Raw genomic sequence first — 19757 nt, 5'->3', positions numbered from 1 at the left:
TAAAAGTCTAAACAGTTGCAAGAGTGTAATGTTGGGCATAAGTATTGATATTTAAAAATATATCCCATTGTATCAATTTTTAGATGAATTCAATGGAATTGTTATTTGATACTCTCTATTACCCATTTAAAAATTATTAAACAAATTCCTCATTAACAGTCAGAATCTTTACATGTTCTTTTTGTTCTCCTTGAACTTGTATTTCCATTATACTTCCCCCACCGAATCATAGCCTCATATAACATTTTTTTATACTGGAAAGCATTTTATCGATCACCCTGTTACATTTCTTTGCAACAAAAATATGTATATAAATTAAAATTACTCTTTGATTACCCATGACCCTAATGCTATCAAAAATTTTTCTTTTGAGCTGGGTAATAATTAAAAATGTTATTAATGCACAATTGTGCAAAACAACATAAAGATATTATAAATGTTAATAATTATTAAATTTTAAAAGTAAAATTTTTATTAGAAATGTATGGGACTGTTTTTTTCTTCAATTAGCTCATGTACTTTTGAGGGAAAAATATTACTTCTAACATGGGACTTGATTCAGCATAAATTCTATTTCCATTTCTCGTTGTACAGGTGTGTTGAGAAGGTTTGCTCACAGAAATGAGTAGATGAGAATGGATGGGGTTTTGTTATAGTGATGCCATTAATTTGTCTGAATTCCTTCTGAGTAATATGTCCCAGACCACAGAGTGATCTGTCATCAAAAGTTACTTTTTAATGATCTATCAGCTGACATAGATTAGGAATTTCTATTTTATTGAAAGGAAAAAATTCGAAACCTCCTTAGATGCAAAAGGATACACTACCCAGCCATTTGAATAACTCACTTTTGTCAATACCAACACCGATATTTCAAATGGTCCTTTTTTTTTAGTGCCTCCAAGGCTTCGCAACCTAGCAATATCCCGTGTGTGGGGATGGAAAAGAAGGATGCTTTTAGTTTATAAAAGGGGAATAGGTGATTAAGAAAGAAGCATTAACATATTTTCAGAAGCAGGGCATTCTCAGTAAGATAAGTTTTAGGCAAATGTACATGAGAAAGCTGAAATTTTTTAAATGTATTTCCTTAAAGTTATCCACACTTATGTACCCCTCTGAGAGTTGTGTTCCCCTAGGTGTCTGTGTGTCCCTATTTGGACAGGCTGAGCTAGACTGGTTTCACCCAGGTGAGTCCTTGAACCATTGTGTAAGGAAAAGAAAGTGGGGGCGGGTTGGTGGTGGAAAGAGATAAGATAGAGACAGAGACAGAGACAGAGACACACACACAGAGAGAGAGAGAGAGAGAGAGAGGGAGAGAGAGAGAGAGAGAGAGAGAAAGGGAGATTCAGAGACAGAGAACTCCATCTTCAAACTAAACCATTCTATGACCAGTCTATCATATACCAAAGGAATAACACATTTCAATAAGTACAAGTCACACGGTCTAAACAACCAGTGAGAAAAAATGGTCGACTAACTCCATAATACCGGAATTATAAATAAATCTGCCGCAAGCCTCACTACTCTTTCCTTGATCTCATGAGATTTCCAAGCATTTATTGCAGAGGAGTTTCTAGCAACTCTTACAATACGTCTCCAGCGAAGGGGCACAAAAGAATGACAGGCATCATGTTTTCGTTTTAGATCTAAGAGATTTGGACGAAAAAGAATGTGATTGCCTTTCAAATACATGCCCTGAGGGCTCAGGTAACTCCAAAGCCTTTAAGCACTGGAAAAAAGAAATTAGAAAGGACAGAAAAAGTTATTTCATAAAGCAAACCACTTACTATGAGTGGACCCCGGTTGTTTTCTCGATACTTGTTCTGGAAGAAAATGTAAACGACAGTGGCGGCCAAGGAATAGAGGAAGGCAAAGACAGCCACGGTGACGAAGAACTCTGCCGAAGATGAGGAGTCGCCAATCAGGGCCACCTTCTGCCGTTCCTTCCCCTCACAGGTGGGCACCTCAAACGTCACCTGGTATAACCTAAAGTACCAGAGATACCAGAGAGGAGAATCGTTAAAATGCTCTGGAGAGAAAACTCGATGCCATAAGTGAGATGTGATTTGAGACCTTCATGGCATGCCTCTGTGACAAATTCATTAGAGAAATTACAGAGACTGTAGCTGGACTCGTGGAAGCAGATACTGCAGTTAAACATCATTCCATTAGGTTTCACAGTAGCTAGTCACTTTAGAGAGCGGGGAGGAGGGAAAGGGAAAGTGATCCTGAAATGATGATGGGTTAGACTATGACATCCTTCCCCTTAAGTTCTCCAGTGGTTTCTCATTATACTTGGACTCACACCCTAAATCCTAAGCGTGACCCACCAGGTTCTGGCTTACGGTCTTTTTCACTGACTGTTCCCTTTCCCTCAATCACTCTGTCTCCTGACATTGCCCATGGCTGGTTCCTTCGTGGCATTCAGGTGACAGCTCAAAATGTCATCTCCTGGGAAAGCCTTTTCCTGACTATTAATCTAAAATAGTTCTTTTCCCTTAGACATTTCTATCACATCTCCCTGTTCAATGTCATTCATAGCGCCCATCACCAACCACACTTCCTTGGTAACGTATTTAATTACTTTTTTTTTTCTGTCTCCACTTGATTTGGGATCTTGACTTTCTTCTTCTCGGTAAATCCTGAATGCCTGACACTTGTTAGACACTCAGTAAACAGGACTTGGATAAGTGAACAAACATTCTTGATTCTGTAAGATGACTGATACGCCCTAGTTTAAGTGAACTTTGAGAACTTCTATTTTAGAGAATAAGTTCTGTCAGGACAGCCTCCAGGCCCAATATATTACTTAATAGAGAAAAATAAGATTTTGGAGGGCAGTACATTCTGCTCAATAAATGACACCTAAGGAAGATGTGTTATATCTAGTACATGGCTCATGCTGTGAACTGGGTGGTGATCTGTAATTCAATGTAGGAGCCAAAATTCTGCTTCTTCAGAAATGACTAAATTATTCCTTGAGTATTAGGGAGGCACTTGGAAATAGACATGAATGAGGCTTAGTGATATCAGTAAAGGAACACCTGGAAAATTATTTACAGAACCAACAGTGATGATAAAACCACTGACGAACACGATAAATTCCCAACTTATGCTTAAGAAGTATTTCTCTTACTAAGCAAAATTTGATTCCTTTAAAATATATTTTTTTGTGTACATTCTCTTACAATTCGGATAATGACAAAATGATAAAATAGTAATACTAATATCAACTAACATACTGGAGCATTTATGTGCTAGATATTGTTTTTTGTTTTTTTTTTTTTTTTTTGATATGCGGGCCTCTCACTGCTGTGGCCTCTCCCGTTGCGGAGCACAGGCTCCGGACGCGCAGGCTCAGTGGCCATGGCTCACGGGCCCAGCCGCTCTGCAGCATGTGGGATCTTCCCGGACCGGGGCACGAACCCGTGTCCCCTGCATCGGCAGGTGGACTCTCAACCACTGTGCCACCAGGGAAGCCCTAGATATTGTGTTTTATATGTACTGTTTCATTTAATGCTCACAGAGCCCTATGATGTAGGCATTTTATTGCCCCTTCCCCCTTTACACATGAAGAAACAGGCTTAGAAAAGATTAATTTGTGCTAAACCACAAAGCTAGTAAATAGGGCCAGGAACTTTTTAACTTCTACGTTAATCTGTTTCTATTAAATAATGAGGATATTAAAACTAGGATGAGTTTTTTAAAAAGTGGAGCCCACGGACAACTAACATCATAACTATGGGTCTTGTTAAAAATGTATATGCCAGAGTCTGCCCCAGACCTACTGAACTGAAATCTCTAGGGGTGTAGCCTAGCTGACAACCAAAGAAGAAAACTCCAGTCCCCCTAAGTTCCTTATTTCTCAGAAATCTATTCTTTTTCATTTATTGCTTGACTTGAGAAAACTGTTTACATAGCTTGATTTTGCTTATTTATACTGAAGATCCTCTTGTTTCTTGTCAACCAGAAAAGTGTACAGCTTCAGTAACATTCAGGAAAATAGAAGCATTCGTCATGGTTATGCTGTAGAGACCCTTCCTCCCCTTGCCAGAGATACTAACATATTTCTCAATAGCTGAGTCTGTGGGAATGCTGAAAAATGAAATAGATTGAAAAGGTAATCATGCCAATTATTCTGATAGAGGTGATTTTCAAATAATGAACACTTTTTTTCTCACTATCTTGTATACGTCATCCATGCAACATATTTTTTTAAAACATCTTTATTGGAGTATAATTGCTTTACAGTGTTGTGTTATTCTCTCACTTCGTCCCAGCTTACCCTTCTCCCTCCTTGTGTCCTCAAGTCCATTCTCTACATCTGTGTCTTTATTCCTGTCCTGCCCCTAGGTTCATCAGAACCATTTTTTTTTTTTTAGATTCCATATATATATGTGTTAGCATACAGAGAAAGTTTTTCTCTTTCTGACTTACTTCACTCTGTATGACAGAGGGAACCCTCCTGCACTGTTGGTGGGAATGTAAATTGATACAGCCACTATGGAGAACATTATGGAGGTTCCTTAAAAAACTAAAAGTAAAACTACCATATGACCCAGCCATCCCTCTACTGGGCGTATACCCTGAGAAAACCATAATTCAAAAAGAGTCATATACCACAATGTTCATTGCAGCACTATTTACAATAGCCAGGACAGGGACACAACCTAAATGTCCACTGACAGATGAATGGATAAAGAAGATGTGGTACATTTATACAATGGAATATTACTCAGCCAGAAAAAGAAACACTCAACCTGTATTTTTAACAAGAAGCTCTGTAGTTCACGCAATGTCTATATTCTGGGGATAACACAGGGAACAAAGATAGATGGGCTGGTCCTTGCTCATGTTGAACTTCAAATTTAGAGGGAAAAGATAGCTCTTCTGAGAGGAGCCCTAGGCTAGTCTGGGGGTGGGGTGGTCAGGGTAAGATTCCCTGTGGAAGTGATTTTTAAGCTGCAGCTTGAAAAGTGAGTAGAAATTGTCCAGATCAAAGGCTGAGAAAAAAGCACAATGAAATACAACTTCACACCTGCTAGGATGGCTACAATCAAAATGATTATAAAATTGGAATAAGAAGTGTTAGTGAGATTAGATTGGAATAACAAGATAGGATTGGAATAGTAAGTTCCAATTAGAAAGCTGGGAACTTTCATACATTGTTGGTGGAAATGTGAACGGTACAGTCACTTTGGAAAAACAGTCTGGCAGTTCTACAGGTGGTTAAATGTAAGAGTTATCACATGGTCTGACAATTCCACTCCTAGATACATATCCAAGAGAAATGATAACATTTGTCTGCACTAAACTTGTACTAGAATGTTCATATCAGCATTATTCGTAACAGCCAAAAAGCGGAAACAACCCAAACATCTGTCAGCTGATGAATGGATAAATGAAATGTGGTATAGCCATAGGGTGGAATATTATTTGTCAATACGAAGGAATGAAGTACTGATCCAAGTTACAGCATAGATGATCCTTGAAAACATTATGCTAAGTGAAAGAAGCCCGTCACAAAGGACCACACATTGTATGATTCCATGTATAGGAAATGTTCAGAATAGACAAATTTATGGAGACGAAGAGTAGGTTAGTGTTTGCCTAGGGCTGATGAGGGAGGATTGGGGATGATGGCTTAGTGGTACAGGATTTCTTTTGGGGGTAACGAAAACACTTTAGAATCGATGGTGGTGATGGACACACACTCTGTGAATATATTAAAATCCATCCAATAGTACATTTTAAATGAATGAATTGTATGGTATGTGAATTATATTTCAATAAAGCTGTTAAAAAATAGAGATGAAAGAGCATGTAACAAGATCCTGAAAAGACAAGGAGCACAGCACATGAGATGAAATATGCCTAGGGATCTGGCATATGGCAGGAAAGGGGATGAGTGACGGAGGATGAGATGGAAAAGTAGCCAGAGACTCTCACTGCAGGGTCTTGTGGGTCAGGTTATAGACTTGGGTCTTTATAACTTTTAAAATTTTTCCTAGTGATGACAACTTTTAGGATTTATTCTCTTAACTTCCATATATAACATATAGTATGTTATATTTATCACGATGTACATTACATCCCTAGTACTTATTTATCTTATAACTGGAAATTTGTACCTTTTGAATGTCTTCATCCAATTCCCCCTCCCCGCAACCTCCACCCCCCAGTACCCACAAATCTGATTTTTTTTTCTGTGAGTTTGTTTGTTTTTGAAGTATAATTGACCTACAACACTATGTTAGTTCCTGTTGCACAACACAGTGATTTGATATTTCTATACATTTCAAGATGATCACCACGATAAGTCTAGTTATGATATTACAACACAAAGATATTACATAGTTATTGACTATATTCCCCACACTGTCACTCACTTATTTTGCAACTGGAAGTTTGTACCTCTTAATCTCCCTCAACTATTTCTCTCCTCCCTCCAGTCTCCTCCCTCTGGCAATCACCTATTTGTTCTCTGTATCTATAACTCTGTTTCTGTTTTGTTATGTTTGATCATTTGTTTTGTTTTTTAGATTCCACATGTAAGTGAAATCACATGGTATTTGTCTTTCTCTGTCTGACTTATTCCACTAAGCATAATACCCTTTAGGTTCATCCATGTTGTCGAAAATGGCAAGATTTCATTCTTTTTTATGGCTAATATTCCACTATATATATATATATATATATATATATATATATGTCTTTGTCCTTTCATCTATTAATGGGCACTTAGGTTGCTTCCATATTTTGGCTATTGTAAATAATGATGCAGTGAATACAGGGGTGCATATATCCTTTCTACTTAGTGTTTTTGTTTCTTTGGATAAATACCTAGGAGTGGATCTTTATCTGAAGACCAAGATTGGAAAGATTTTCTTATAATAAACGACATGTAAAACAAAAATAGCAGGCAGGACCACATCACCTGTGGCAACTATTTAGAAGCACGCACACGTGCTTTCCAGATGTTAGGATCAGCAACGCTTCCAAACGCCAGTTCCCTCAGCTCACACGTACAGACTGGGTCTGCAATTTTTGTGTACACTGAGAGCAGCAGGAAGGGGGAGAATAAAATAAGTTTTTTCTGTGCAGTCAGCTGAATATCAACATTTTCCTCGTTGCTAACTTATCGCATTGATTTACAGTAAATGTTAATGGTGCTTATGGGCACAAGGCAAAAAAAATAATCACTAACAAATCTGCCATGCTTATTAATACCAGTGATCTATAGCTTGGCATTTAGCTCTCAAGCCACATGGGGTAAAATCAGGAGCAAGACGGAAAACAGAAGTGAAGCTCTATGCTGGTGTCTGTTCCGTGGAAGGCAATAGGGATCCTTTGTAAAGCAAGAGCACATCAGCTCAAAACGGTCTGAGCATAATAATTCATACCACTGAACATTTTGACTGCTATGGGATGGCATCTATTCCTAAATATATTTTACCAGAAAGGTTCTTTTAGGTAACAGTTACATACATATGCATAAATATATATGCTTTATTTTGGAGGGAGAGATTTTAGAATCAGCATGTGTTTAGCAGCTATAATAACTTTGGAAGCAAATAACATTCATTTAGAACCTAAACAAGGGAAAAACTGTTCTGTACAGACAGAGCGGGTGGGCTGATGGAATCTGGAAACTGACGGGGCCACCTCTGATCTTCTGAAGGACTAGTCAGGCGGCAACTGCTGAGCCTCCAACAGGATGAAATCCAATTTGTTCATTTCAAATGTATAATTCCCTCCTCAGCTGGCCTGACTCAGTCAAGGGGTAATTGAATTTTGTTGGGTTTTACTGCATTGTGTCAATCCACAAAAAAACCCTCCATGTGACAGTAGGTTCTTCTTTTTTCTTTTTAAAATTTTACCAACACTTAAACACAGCCTTTTAAGCATTTCACTCCTGCTTCAATTAAACTAAAGGAACTGCTGGGCACCCATAGTTTTTAGTTCTGTTTGTATGGCTTGGAAGAATATTAAGCAAGTTGGTGTTGCTTTATTAATAAAAATATTTATGACAACACCACCACCATTTTTCAACCTCCAGGCATTGTGTTAGCTTCTTTACTGGCTCATATCTCAATGCTCATAACAACTATCTTAAGTAGGTACTATCTGTCACCATTATATAGATGAGGAAACTGAGGCTTGAGGTGGGTAGTGAGCTTGCTGTAGGTCACGTGGTAGTGGAGGGCAGAGGTGAGTCTGAATGCAAGCAGATTAGGAGGACCTATACTAGTAACTACGGCACATCCCTGCCTCTATGCTTCTATACACTACCAAACGTAAAATAGATAGCTAGTGGGAAGCAGCCGCATAGCACAGGGAGATCAGCTCGGTGCTTTGCGACTGCCTGGAGGTGTGGGATAGGGAGGGTGGGAAGGAGGGAGACGCAAGAGGGAAGAGATATGGGGACATATGTATATGTATAACTGATTCACTTTGTTATAAAGCAGAAACTGACACACCATTGTAAAGTAATTATACTGCAGTAAAGATGTTAAAAAAAAAAGTTATAGCATCCTTAGATTTCCAGACAAAGGTCTGTATAAAAATGACTAAGCCAGCTTTCCCATGCCATCTAATCTAATGGTAGACGGATAGTTTACACTGAATAAAATTCTAAACCAACATTCGCTCTGCTTCCACCTCGAAGCACGTGAATTAGGCATCGTACAAGGTACCTAGCAATGATGGAGTTGAATCCCTTTAGGCCGACCAACAGGAAGTCATTAAAAGCTTCCTAGTTTCCAAATTTTGTGCTGGGTTATTCTAACATTTCCTTTAGAAGCAAGTAGAGGGCAAACGAACCTGACTGCTTCACGTACTGAAATTGTGATCATCGTAGTGTCCATGGTTCTTTACAGGAGGGGGCTAGAGGCAGCACAAATTCATCTTCAGAGAGCACTGTACCATTAAGGGCATCTGGTAGTAAGACTTCTGAAGTTGTTGACAATATCTTTCACCGGGTGTGGAAGGAAATTGGACTAAAGCTCCTAATAGCACACCTGGGGGTGGTTCAGTGCAAGACAGTAAGGACACATCGCAAGGGTGGTGATCCTACCCAGGAGTTAATGTGGGAAGCATTAGGCTGTTGGGGAGCAAGCTGCTGCCACTGAATTTCTGACGGCCAGGATTCAAGTGGCCAAGGTGGGGACCAGAGGGCAACTGGCCAGTTGTGGTGCTGAGCACGTTTCTCTTCCCCAGATAATTTTCTACAGCCCCTGTTTCAATCCTTTTCGATCCCAGTTGATAAAGACTCTAACCCTCTTGCTCCAGTTCTTTCTCTCTTCCCAGTAGGAAATACTGGCATTTGTCTGGTTTTAGATTGACTTTTCCTTTGCTAGTCATGTGTGTGTGTGTGTGTGTGTATAATAAGTGCATTTGCCTGTGCATTTACACACTCACAGAGACCCCTACTCACTCAGTCTGTATGATTCACAACAGAAATCACTACAAGATCCTGGAAGTTTACACACACTTTCACACACTACATCTCATTTCCCCCCCCTCCCCAGCAACCTTCTCCATTTGAGAGACGAGGAAGCTGGAGCTCAGACATCTTAAAAGAATCATCAAAGATCACCCAGTCGGCACAGAGAAGGTAAACTCCACTACGCTCAGGTCCTTCATTCATTCAGGAGGAATTTGTTGAGCCCTGCGTGCCAGGCATCAGAGAAGCTAAGATGGGAAGGCAATAAGTTGTGAATGATGCGAGTAGAGATTATGTATAGGACGTTGAAAAGGACAAGTCCCCTCTGACTGTCATTTCCCCTGGTTTTCTTACTGAACCTGAAACATGGCACTTGGTGACACTGTAGTGATAGTGAGTCCACCTCTACTACCACTGGGTGCTAATCACCAACTGACAACATTATTGAGCACATACTAGGCCAGGCAATATGCCAAAGGTTTTCACGCATTATCTCACTTAAACCTTCAAACTTGATAAAGTGGGTACTATTTCCCTTCTTTTAGCAGTGAGGAAAGTGAGGAACAGAGTGGTAATACAACTTTTTGAAGCAAGGGCCTTGAAAAGAGTCTATCCAACCCCAAAGTTTTTACTCTTAGCCTCCCACATGAAAAAAATATAATGCTATTCACTGTTTTTATCACTCACATATTTACTGACTTCCCACACCATGGCTGCCTTTTCTGAGAGACTTCTTATAGTTGGCTCTCTCAATCTCTCCACTTCTGTTTGTTTCTCAACAGGACAGTGGTCATGGACTGAATGTCTGAATGTCTGGGGTCCATGCTCCCCAGGCTCATGGGCAATTTCAAACTGTTTCTGAAGACTCACATGTTGATTAGAGCAAGGTTTTCCTTTATGCCACCAGCACCTCATAAGGCATATTTATATGCTGTGGTCAAAATCTGGGGAGTGTCTCACTTCACAGAGCCTCAGGTACAGGATCTACTTGGAGTGGACAAGGCAGAAGACGGGGACAAGGTGAGGACTGAGAAGAGTCTTGGGAAATACGCTGGCTGCAGTGAGAGCTGAGAGGAGGCTCCAGCATCTGCCCTCAGGTTGCTAAAGTTGGACACAAGTTTGAAGTCCTCATCTTGCAAAGAAGACTGGAGAGACTTTGTCTGAGATACAGGACTCAATGACCGTAAGGTGATAAGGATCCGTTTACCTGGAATGCCTCTGTTGACAAAAGGGGTCATTACTAGGCTCTAGCCAACGTTAAAGAAACAGCAGAAATAGAAAACAATCCAGTTCACAAATATCCTTCTAGAAGCACCTCAGGGATTTTAATGATGCTGTTTGTTCCCACGAAGGTCAGTGGACCTGGAGGTGGTACCTACACCCCTGTCTGCTAGACCTGAGAGCTGACTTCCAGCTCCCTTATTTTCAGGTAAATGGCATTGTCTAGGCAGCCAGAATCATTTTTCCAGATATTTTTGTCCTAACCTTGGTTGAGTCAAAACCAGCTTCATCTCCAAGACTTGCAACAAAAGCACATCAGGTATTCACTAAAAATATTTTACTAGAAGAAGAAATCAAAACTAAGGGAAAGACAAAATGCTGTATGCATTTCTGTTTTTTTTTTTTTTTTGCGGTACATGGGCCTCTCACTGTTGTGGCCTCTCCCGTTGTGGAGCACAGGCTCCGGATGCGCAGGCTCAGTGGCCATGGCTCACGGGCCCAGCCGCTCCGCGGCATGTGGGATCTTCCTGGACCGGGGCACGAACCCGCGTCCCCTGCATCAGCAGGCGGACTCTTAACCACTGCGCCACCAGGGAAGCCCCTGCATTTCTGTTCTTAAACACAAGGGCATTTCTCCCTGGTGTGATTATGTATTAAATGTACTAAAGCTTACTGTTTCCATGGGAGGAACATTCCATTACTTTTTGTGCTCTTCACTTCACTGTTAGGGAAGATAGTTGTTTTCTTAGGGAGAGTAATAATAAATATCAGACAGAGGGAACTGAGCTAGACATTGGAAAATGCAGTCAGGATTACTGCAAACACTACTCTTTTCTACACAATTCACTGTGCTTGTTCATATGAGGACAAGGCTGGAAAGTGACCGGCTCTTCCCTCAGTGTGTGCGTGTCATCTCCATGGGCCACAAAGATATTTATCCAATTTACTGAAAGTGCGTTATACTAGAAGGATCTTTTCAAATTTCCTCCCTCCTCCCGCAAGTTTGCATTTATATAGATAAACATTTCAAAGTACAAAGGAAGACTCCAAGGTGATAAAAAAGGAATGGATCAGTGGAAGCCAGGGCATGGCCTGGAGTAGGACTGAAAGAAGAAAAACTCTATGAAACCCATGTAATGACTTGCAAAGAGGCACTGCCATTCTCAGTAAGCTGTGATTTATTAATTTTAGTTTCTTCAAATAGAATTTGAGTCATAGGGAACTCAGACTGCCCCTACATTGTCAAATTAAAATAGATAATGAGGTCATTATCTTATATTTCAGGGAAAATCTTTTTTTTTTCCCCTCTTGTTTGCCTTCCCTGGACTGTGGTGCTGTACTCAAGTGAGTTATGAAACAAACAAGTCCCAGAGGTTTTTTCTACACTTGAATGTCCAGACAACTGCCTATCTCTGTCCATTTTATTTTGTTAGTATGGAAATGCTTCACGAATAAACAACTTAAAGGGTGTGACTAAAAGATATTTATGGGGGCTTCCCTGGTGGTGCGGTGGTTGAGAGTCTGCCTGCCAATGCAGGGGACACGGGTTCGTGCCCCGGACTGGGAGGATCCCACACGCCTCAGAGCGGCTAGGCCCGTGAGCCATGGCCGCTGAGCCTGCGCGTCCGGAGCCTGTGCTCCGCAACGGGAGAGGCCACAGCAGTGAGGCCTGCGTACCGCAAAAAAAAAAAAAAAAAGATATTTATGACATTCAGAACACACACAGGTCGCATGGGAGAGGGCCACAGAAATCTATCTGAGCTGAAGTTTTGTTTAGAATTTAGGTCAAACTGATCTGACTCATTAACAGTCAAAACAGGCTATGTATAAAAATTCAGTCAATACAGAAATGATTAAAGGAGGAAAATGTAAGGTTCCTCATAATTTCATTCAGTATTAACAACTTAAAAAATAGAAATCAAACAGGTTCTTTAATCTGCCGTTTAGTACCTAATAATATGACCAGTAAATACCTTATTTTTAAGGAAGGTTTAGCTTATTCTTAACAGTCATATAATATACCTACAGGATATATAAATTATATTGTGTAGAATGTTCTGTATTAGCACACGTTGCACAACGGTTTTCTTAATGATCCCCCAGTGGTGGAAATTTTGATTGTTTCTCATTTGTAACCATTAAAACAATGCCTTGAACGTATATTTTTGGATATCTGTATGATTGCTTTCTTTGGATAAATTTCTAGAAGAAGAGCTGCTGGGGAAAGGAGTATATTAGTCCGGGTTCTCCAGGGACTAATAGGATAGATATTTTAAGGGATTTAAGGAATTACTCACATGACTATGGGGGCTGGCAAGTCTGAAATGCACAGGGCAAGCCAACAGGCTGGCGATCAGGTAAGAGTTGATGCTACCGACGAGAGTCCAAAAGCCTGGACAACTAGAATTTCTGCGTTGCAGTCCGAAGACACAATTCCTCTTTTCACAAGAAACCTCAAGTTTTGCTCAGCAGACCTTCAACTGATTGGATGGGGCCCACTCACATTAGGAGATAATATAATACATTGCATTTATTGTAGTGCTTGCATGCAATGGGCAATTACAGCTACTACTACTAGGTGAACTGCAAACAGTTTCCAATGCTCAGAATTCAAGGTGTTAAGTCTAATTACTAAAGTTGATTTTAAAAATCCAAATGCTTTCAAAAAGCAGAATTCCGAGACCTAGAAATATGACATGTTCTATTACTATATTGCTCTGTCAAAAAGTCACCCTATCAAAGCAGTTATTTGGTCATTTTCTGCTGCTGCCTGCTGTCATTTCATTCTTCACATAATAATGACCTCATTGAATGTTCAGGATAGGGAAACTAACAACCCTTGCTGGGTAGGAAATTCAATATATCTGCCAGATTATAATAAAATAAGAAGAAATCGTTTATACACATAGAACAAAATGCAATCTCCTTTAAACCACTGAAAAGCTATTGCCCTGTCAAGCGGCTATGGAATTGTAAACTTCCAATTCTTCGGTTGTTAATATTGAATATTAACACAAGTACACAAATGCTTTTTGGAAAAAAAAAAAAAATCCTGAGGCACAAGGAAACACTGTTCATCTTAGTTAACTAAACACAGTTTGTTCAATGTATTTATCAGCTCAGCATGGAAAAAGTGCTCTTCGTTGTTAGCAGATATAACGTCACCCGTGTTTCCGATACTTTGCCAGTGTCAGGGGATTAATCATACTTTTTTCAAGTTGCATCTGGAACATGACAGGTAAGAATTCATTTTCTGCACAGCAACCAGAAATCTCTTAGAAACATAAATAGGAGCGTGTCACTCCCCTGCAAAAAGCTCTCCTTCAAGCTTCCCCTCCCACTCAGGGCCATATCCAAAGCCCTCATCGTGGCCTACAAGGACCGACATCGTCTGGGTCTTGCCCACTTCTTTGCTGTCATCGGGCCCACTTGCCACTTTCTCTTCCTGAACACAACTACCCTCACCCACCGGGGCCTCTGAACTGGCCTCCATGTTGTCCACAGTCAGCTTCATCTCTTCATTCGGGTTTCAGTGCAAATGTCACCACCTCTGAGAGGCCTCCCGTGACCATCCAAAGTGCATGTCCCACCCCTAGTCATTAACTTTCACATTATCCCATTTCATTGCTTAATTTATCTTGTTGTTTGCTCTACTGTCTGTGTGAAATTTCCCTTCTTATTTGTGAAACTGTGTTTTGCCTGTCTCTCCCGCTAGGCGCTCTAAGTAGCATGAAAGCAGGGATCCTGTTTATTTTTGCTACCTCTCTGTGACTGAGCACCAGGGCAAATCTGGTTCCCAGTAAAGACCCCATACGTATTTGTTAAATTAAGAAGAAAGGAGGGATGCAGGGAAGGGATGCAGGGAAGAAGAAAGAGTAGAAAGAGAAGGGATAGATCTCATTAAATTCCTAAGAAGAGATATTTGTCTGGAAGCTGACCCTGCTTTTACCTTGCAGAAGAGTAGGAAGAGATGCCTCACCTGTTGTGTCAGAGGAAACCAAGACTCAGAGAGGTGCAGGCGCTGGATCAAAGTCACATACAGCAAGAATCATGACGCAAGCTCTCTGCTCCTAGATCGGGGGACCTTCCACTACGGTGAAATTCCTGTGAGGAAGAAACTCTCTGGTGGCCCAGAGAGGCCACACCTGGAGGCTGGAAGAGCCAGAGGACTAGAAGCCCCAAATGGAAGGCAACCTCGGGGGCCTGGGGGCCTGCTGGAGAAGCCCAACAAAGAGCCCGACCATCCAGGCCTTCTCAGGCATTCCCCATCGACCCTGAATGTCTGAGCCACACCTGTGCAGCTGGGTGCTGCCTTTGTCCCAGTCTGTCAGGACCAGGCTGCAGGATCACACACTTCCAGCCTATCCCCCACTCATTCATTTATTCAGCCAGCCAAATCCTACATGGAAACACTGTGCCAGAGATTACGGATATCAGAGCAAACAATATGGAGATGGTCTCTGCTCTCAGTCTTTGTTCTAAGAAGTGGCAGACAACTGAATAATCCGTTTCAATAAATGGAGATGAGGGGTTTAAGTCCAGGGGTTTATAGGGGCCCTAAGCTAATCTAGGCAACCAGAGAAGGCTTCCTGGGGGAGGTGATGTTTAAGTGAAGCCTGGAGGGTGAAGAGGGTATAGTGGCTAGAGAGCTGGGGAAGGGCGGGCTCCAGGCCTAGAGGTGAGAAAGTGTGTACTTTGAGGTACTGTTTTCTTTCAGAAAATGGCAACAGGATTGCCATAGTCACTTGTATCATTAATGGTGATAATAGTAACAATAACAGCTAGCAGGTATAGATCCCTGCCTTTGTGCCAGCCACTGCACTCTGTGCTTTACATACCATATTTCCTTTACCAGGGACCTGAGAGGTATAATCATTATTATCCCTGTTGTACAGATGAGGAGACTGAGGCCGATCATAGTCCTAAAAGGAATGAGCTGGCTTCCATCCCCACCCGTTCTGGCCTAATACAACTGGTCTGTCCAGAGAGACTCTTCTTGCACAATGGAGCGTTCTTCACCTTGCCTCTCCCAGGCATATGTTATGCTTTCCAGCAGACAGGATGTCTCCTCAGCTATTCCCAGCGGTTCATCTGAGCCAGTTCCCTATTCACCTGTAGTGGGGAGGAGCTGGGGAAAATTTTCAGAATGGTTGAGGCACGAGAAACTAGCTTGTTAAAAATTAATTGGCTGTGGTGGTGGCGGTGTGATGAATTGGGCGATTGGGATTGACCTGTATACACTGATGTGTATAAAATGGATGACTAGTAAGAACCTGCTGTATAAAAAAAATAAATAAAATAAAATTCAAAAAAAAATTAATTGGCTGAAAAACCAATCTGCCAAAGAATCAATTAACCTGAAACTGTCAAGGAGACTTTTACCACAGCCGTTTTGCCGCCATGTTTGAGGTTAAAGATGCTCCTCAACTGGAAGGCTGGTAGAGATGTAGGGGTGTGTGTGTGTGTGTGTGTGTGTGTGTGTGTGTGTGTGCGCGTGTGTGTGTGTGTTGGAGTGTGGTACAGGGCTTGGTCCAGTGCAGCTAATACATTGGAAATATTTTAGGAGGGAAAAATCTATCTTTCAGCAAAATGATTATTTGGGGAATTGGCTCAAGGGAAATGTCTTTCTTGCATATTTGGTTCTTGTGGGAATGAACAGAGACCCTCAGGGCCACCCCACACCATCCCTGGAAAAGAACTCTTAGGGAATGACTTGGTGCCTTTGAAGCTAACATCAAGAATGAGACTTTGTCCTTCACACTGCCCAGGGGAAGGCATGAGGTGGCTTCCTCCCATCGCCCATCCTAGTCTACATACATGTTTGTGGTCCCAGGCAGTCCTGTTCTATGTCCTGCTTAATCCCATCCTGCTTATCCAAGCCAGCCTCCTGAACTTCTGTCTCCAAATAACTCACCCCAATTTGGAGCAATCTTCCATGAAAGACCATTGTATACAATGTCTAGCAAGGATTCTACCAGAAAGACTTTGAATTTTTCAATGAGGCCAGTGATACCAAGCTATTCATTGAAGGGTCCAAAAAGTCTTCAAAAGGAAAACAGTATTTAGTCATTGGAAAGATTTCAAACAAAACAAAACCAAAAATGCTTCTCCTATGTTTTTTTCTTCTTGAGTCATAGAATGTTTAAATGGAAGAGAGCAGAAGCTAAATCCAACTTCTTCCCCTGAGAGTTAGAAATCAAGGTCTAAACCATGTGAATATATGCTGCACGTAAGTCTTGCAAGTAATTTCATGTTCAATATTTTTATTTAGCTCCCTGGAAATACTTAATGTTTCTGAAAATTGTAGATCAGAACTCTTCAAACTGTGGTTCAAAGACCCCTGAGGATATCTGAAACCCTTCCAGGGGGGTCATGAAATCAAAACTATTTTCACAATAATACTAAGATATTATTTGTCATTTTCAATCTCATTCTCTTGCAGGTATACGGTGGAGTTTTCCAGAAGGAAAACTGTTGTGGGACGTAGCCATTGTTCTGATGGCTAATAAAAACGTGTATTTGCATATTTTTATATTTTATACATTTCTTAGCTTTGATTTCTAACACGGTGATCTTCTAAATATTCATAGACATATTCTACACAAGTGAACAGTTCTTTGTGGTCGTCAATCATTTTTAAGAATGTAGAGGGGTCTTGGGACTTAATGTTTGAGAAGCGCTGCTCTAAATGAAGATTTTTTACTTTCCCCAAATTTTTCATTTTTCTTATGCGCGTTTTTGATATTCAGGTTATATGGGCATGCACGGCCTGATACTGAGTACCTATCATGTGCACATCATCACACTAAGCAATCATTTTTATTGTCATCAGCCAATGAGTGTGTAGAGTATGTATTAGCTCCCTGTCCTTGGCAAATACTGAATAAAGGGCTGTTGTATTGGAACTGTAGATGACACTACCTAGACATCCTTTATCCAGCTGACTGTGCACGCCTCACCTAGAGGGCATACACCTTTATCTCAGATTATGAGATGAAGATTTAGATGATAATAAGCATAGAATTACATGCAATATTATATGTGCCTTACTCCATAACAAGGACCAGCTCTGTGTACTCTCCAATGAGGATATTTTGCTGAATTCATGCTCCTTATGTTACAGCTCCCTTCCGTCTTCCTCTTCCCCTGTCCTTATCATGCACAGGCTCGTTTCTTTTTCTGCACTTTCCCACTTAAAGTACTACTCAAGTACATTTCCACAATGAAGCCTTTTCTGAGGATTACATGCCTCACTACTTTCCCCATCTTTGCGTTACCCGTGCTTCTGTTTTCTGCACTTAGCCCTTCATGAGTAAAGTGTTGTTTAGACCCCTGGAGTCTGACTACCCACGTTCAAACCTCCACCATTTAGTTGCTTTGTCGCCTTAGCAAATTTCTCAATTTCTTTGTCTGCAGAGGATGCTAATCCCAGTATCTACTTCTTAGGGTTGCTGCAAGGATTAAATGATATGATATACATAAAAAGCTTATTAGCACTGTGCCTGGTACAGAGTAAGTGCTCACTAAATACTATCATTATATCTGATGGAACGAATAGCTGTGTGCCATGTCACAGACACAGGTGATGCCTTGTACTGTATTTCCTTGGCCTACCTGAGTGCAGGCAGCTGCTGGAGATGTTGATAAAGCTCCCATCTTACGCTCTCTTCTCTGTCTGAGGGCCTCCCTTGGCCCGAGGAAGCCTGTTCTGCTGCAGAGAAGGGCAGTTGGAAGTGTGTGCGGGGTTAACTCTCTTGAATGCAGCCTGTAAACACTTGGGGATAAAAGTCCCAGCCTCCCTGGCCCCTGGTCTTAGGAGTCTTGGGTGTGTTCCACACAGTTTCTCAGAGGATGCCAGCAGGATTGGGTCCCAGTTGCCCATGGTGGTAACCTGCTCACTAATGCAAATTCTTTTGGCTTTTCTCCCTTCTCTGTCTCACTTTCTTCACTTTTTTGCTTGTGCTTCTTGGGATCACCTCACATAGGAGCTCCCTGTTCCCAAGTCTTTGTCACAAGGTCTGCCTTGTGGGGTACCCGAATTAAGACAGCTCCCAGCAGTTTCAACTGTTAGAGTCATTTCTCAGGGTACATTTACGTAAGGCAGGGATCTCACCCTTTTTCTTTTAATTGAGATGTAATTGACATACAACCTTGTATTATTTTTAGGTATACAACATAATGATTTATGTATATATTGCGAAATTATTACCATAATAAGTTTAGTTAACATCCATGACCACATATAGTCACAATTTTTTTTTTTGTGATGAAAACTTTTATGATCTTAGCAACGTTCAAATACAGAATACGGTATTGTTAACTACAGTCAGCATGCTGTACATTATACCCCCAGGTAATACTTATTCATCTTATAGTTGGAAGTGTGCACCTTTTGACTGACTTCACCCATTTTCCCCATCCCGAACCCCTTGCCTCTGTATGGCTTGACATGTTTTGTGGACCTACACCCAAGAACTCCTTGCTGAGTGACTGATATATTTTGAGAAAATTTTTAGTATTTAGATTCAAGACAAGGAAGTCCTATGATAGTTCTCATCACAGCTGATGAGCTTAATTTTCTCTTTGTATTCCTGTTAGGTTCAAGTTTGGAATACAAAGTTATGAAAGCTTGACCCCTTTTTGGAAAATTTCACCTAGGAACTGTAAATTCTGAAAATGAGCCATAAACAGCATATATTTATAAAAATAACTTCACACTTTGTTCGGTGGATTTTTCTTTGTTGAGGAATCGCCCATCTATTGAGTGACTAGTACTAACATACAACGATGCCAAAACATACACTACAAGCTACAGAGTTGTATATTTTTTTAAGTAATGGAAAACCTTCAAACTATGGAACTGAAGAATAGATGTCCTGGTGTAGAGGTGGAAACAGAAACGGGGAAAAGAGAAAAGGCCTTTGTTTCCTTCTACTAAACAATGGCTGGAATAAATTAGGAGTCTGGTCAGGTGAGGTTCATTCTTTCCAGTAAAGTAGTTAGGCTCATGTTTGTTTCATTTATGGCTTACAGATGACCTGTCATTTTCAGAAATGTTTTGGTAACTGTAGATTATATAAACAATAAATAA

General features: G+C 40.8%; 1 protein-coding gene across 3 annotated transcripts in view; it reads right to left on the bottom strand.

Moving 5' to 3' along the window:
* Nucleotides 1-19757, bottom strand: part of SYNPR (synaptoporin) — a 299012-nt gene that overhangs the window by 47198 nt on the left and 232057 nt on the right. For all 3 annotated transcript variants that reach the window (XR_003435861.1, XM_027121300.1, XM_027121301.1), the window contains one exon: nt 1788-1986. Coding sequence is in view for 2 of the 3 variants with exons in the window: in XM_027121300.1 (XP_026977101.1) it covers nt 1788-1986 (199 nt within the window). In the remaining variant the exon portion in view is untranslated. The remainder of the gene's footprint in view (nt 1-1787; nt 1987-19757) is intronic.

This window comes from Aethalodelphis obliquidens, unplaced genomic scaffold (assembly GCF_003676395.1).
Source record: "Aethalodelphis obliquidens isolate GAN/ISIS:26980383/991018 unplaced genomic scaffold, ASM367639v1 scaffold22, whole genome shotgun sequence".
NCBI lineage: Eukaryota > Metazoa > Chordata > Mammalia > Artiodactyla > Delphinidae > Aethalodelphis > Aethalodelphis obliquidens.
This window is presented reverse-complemented; position numbering and strand designations above follow the sequence as displayed.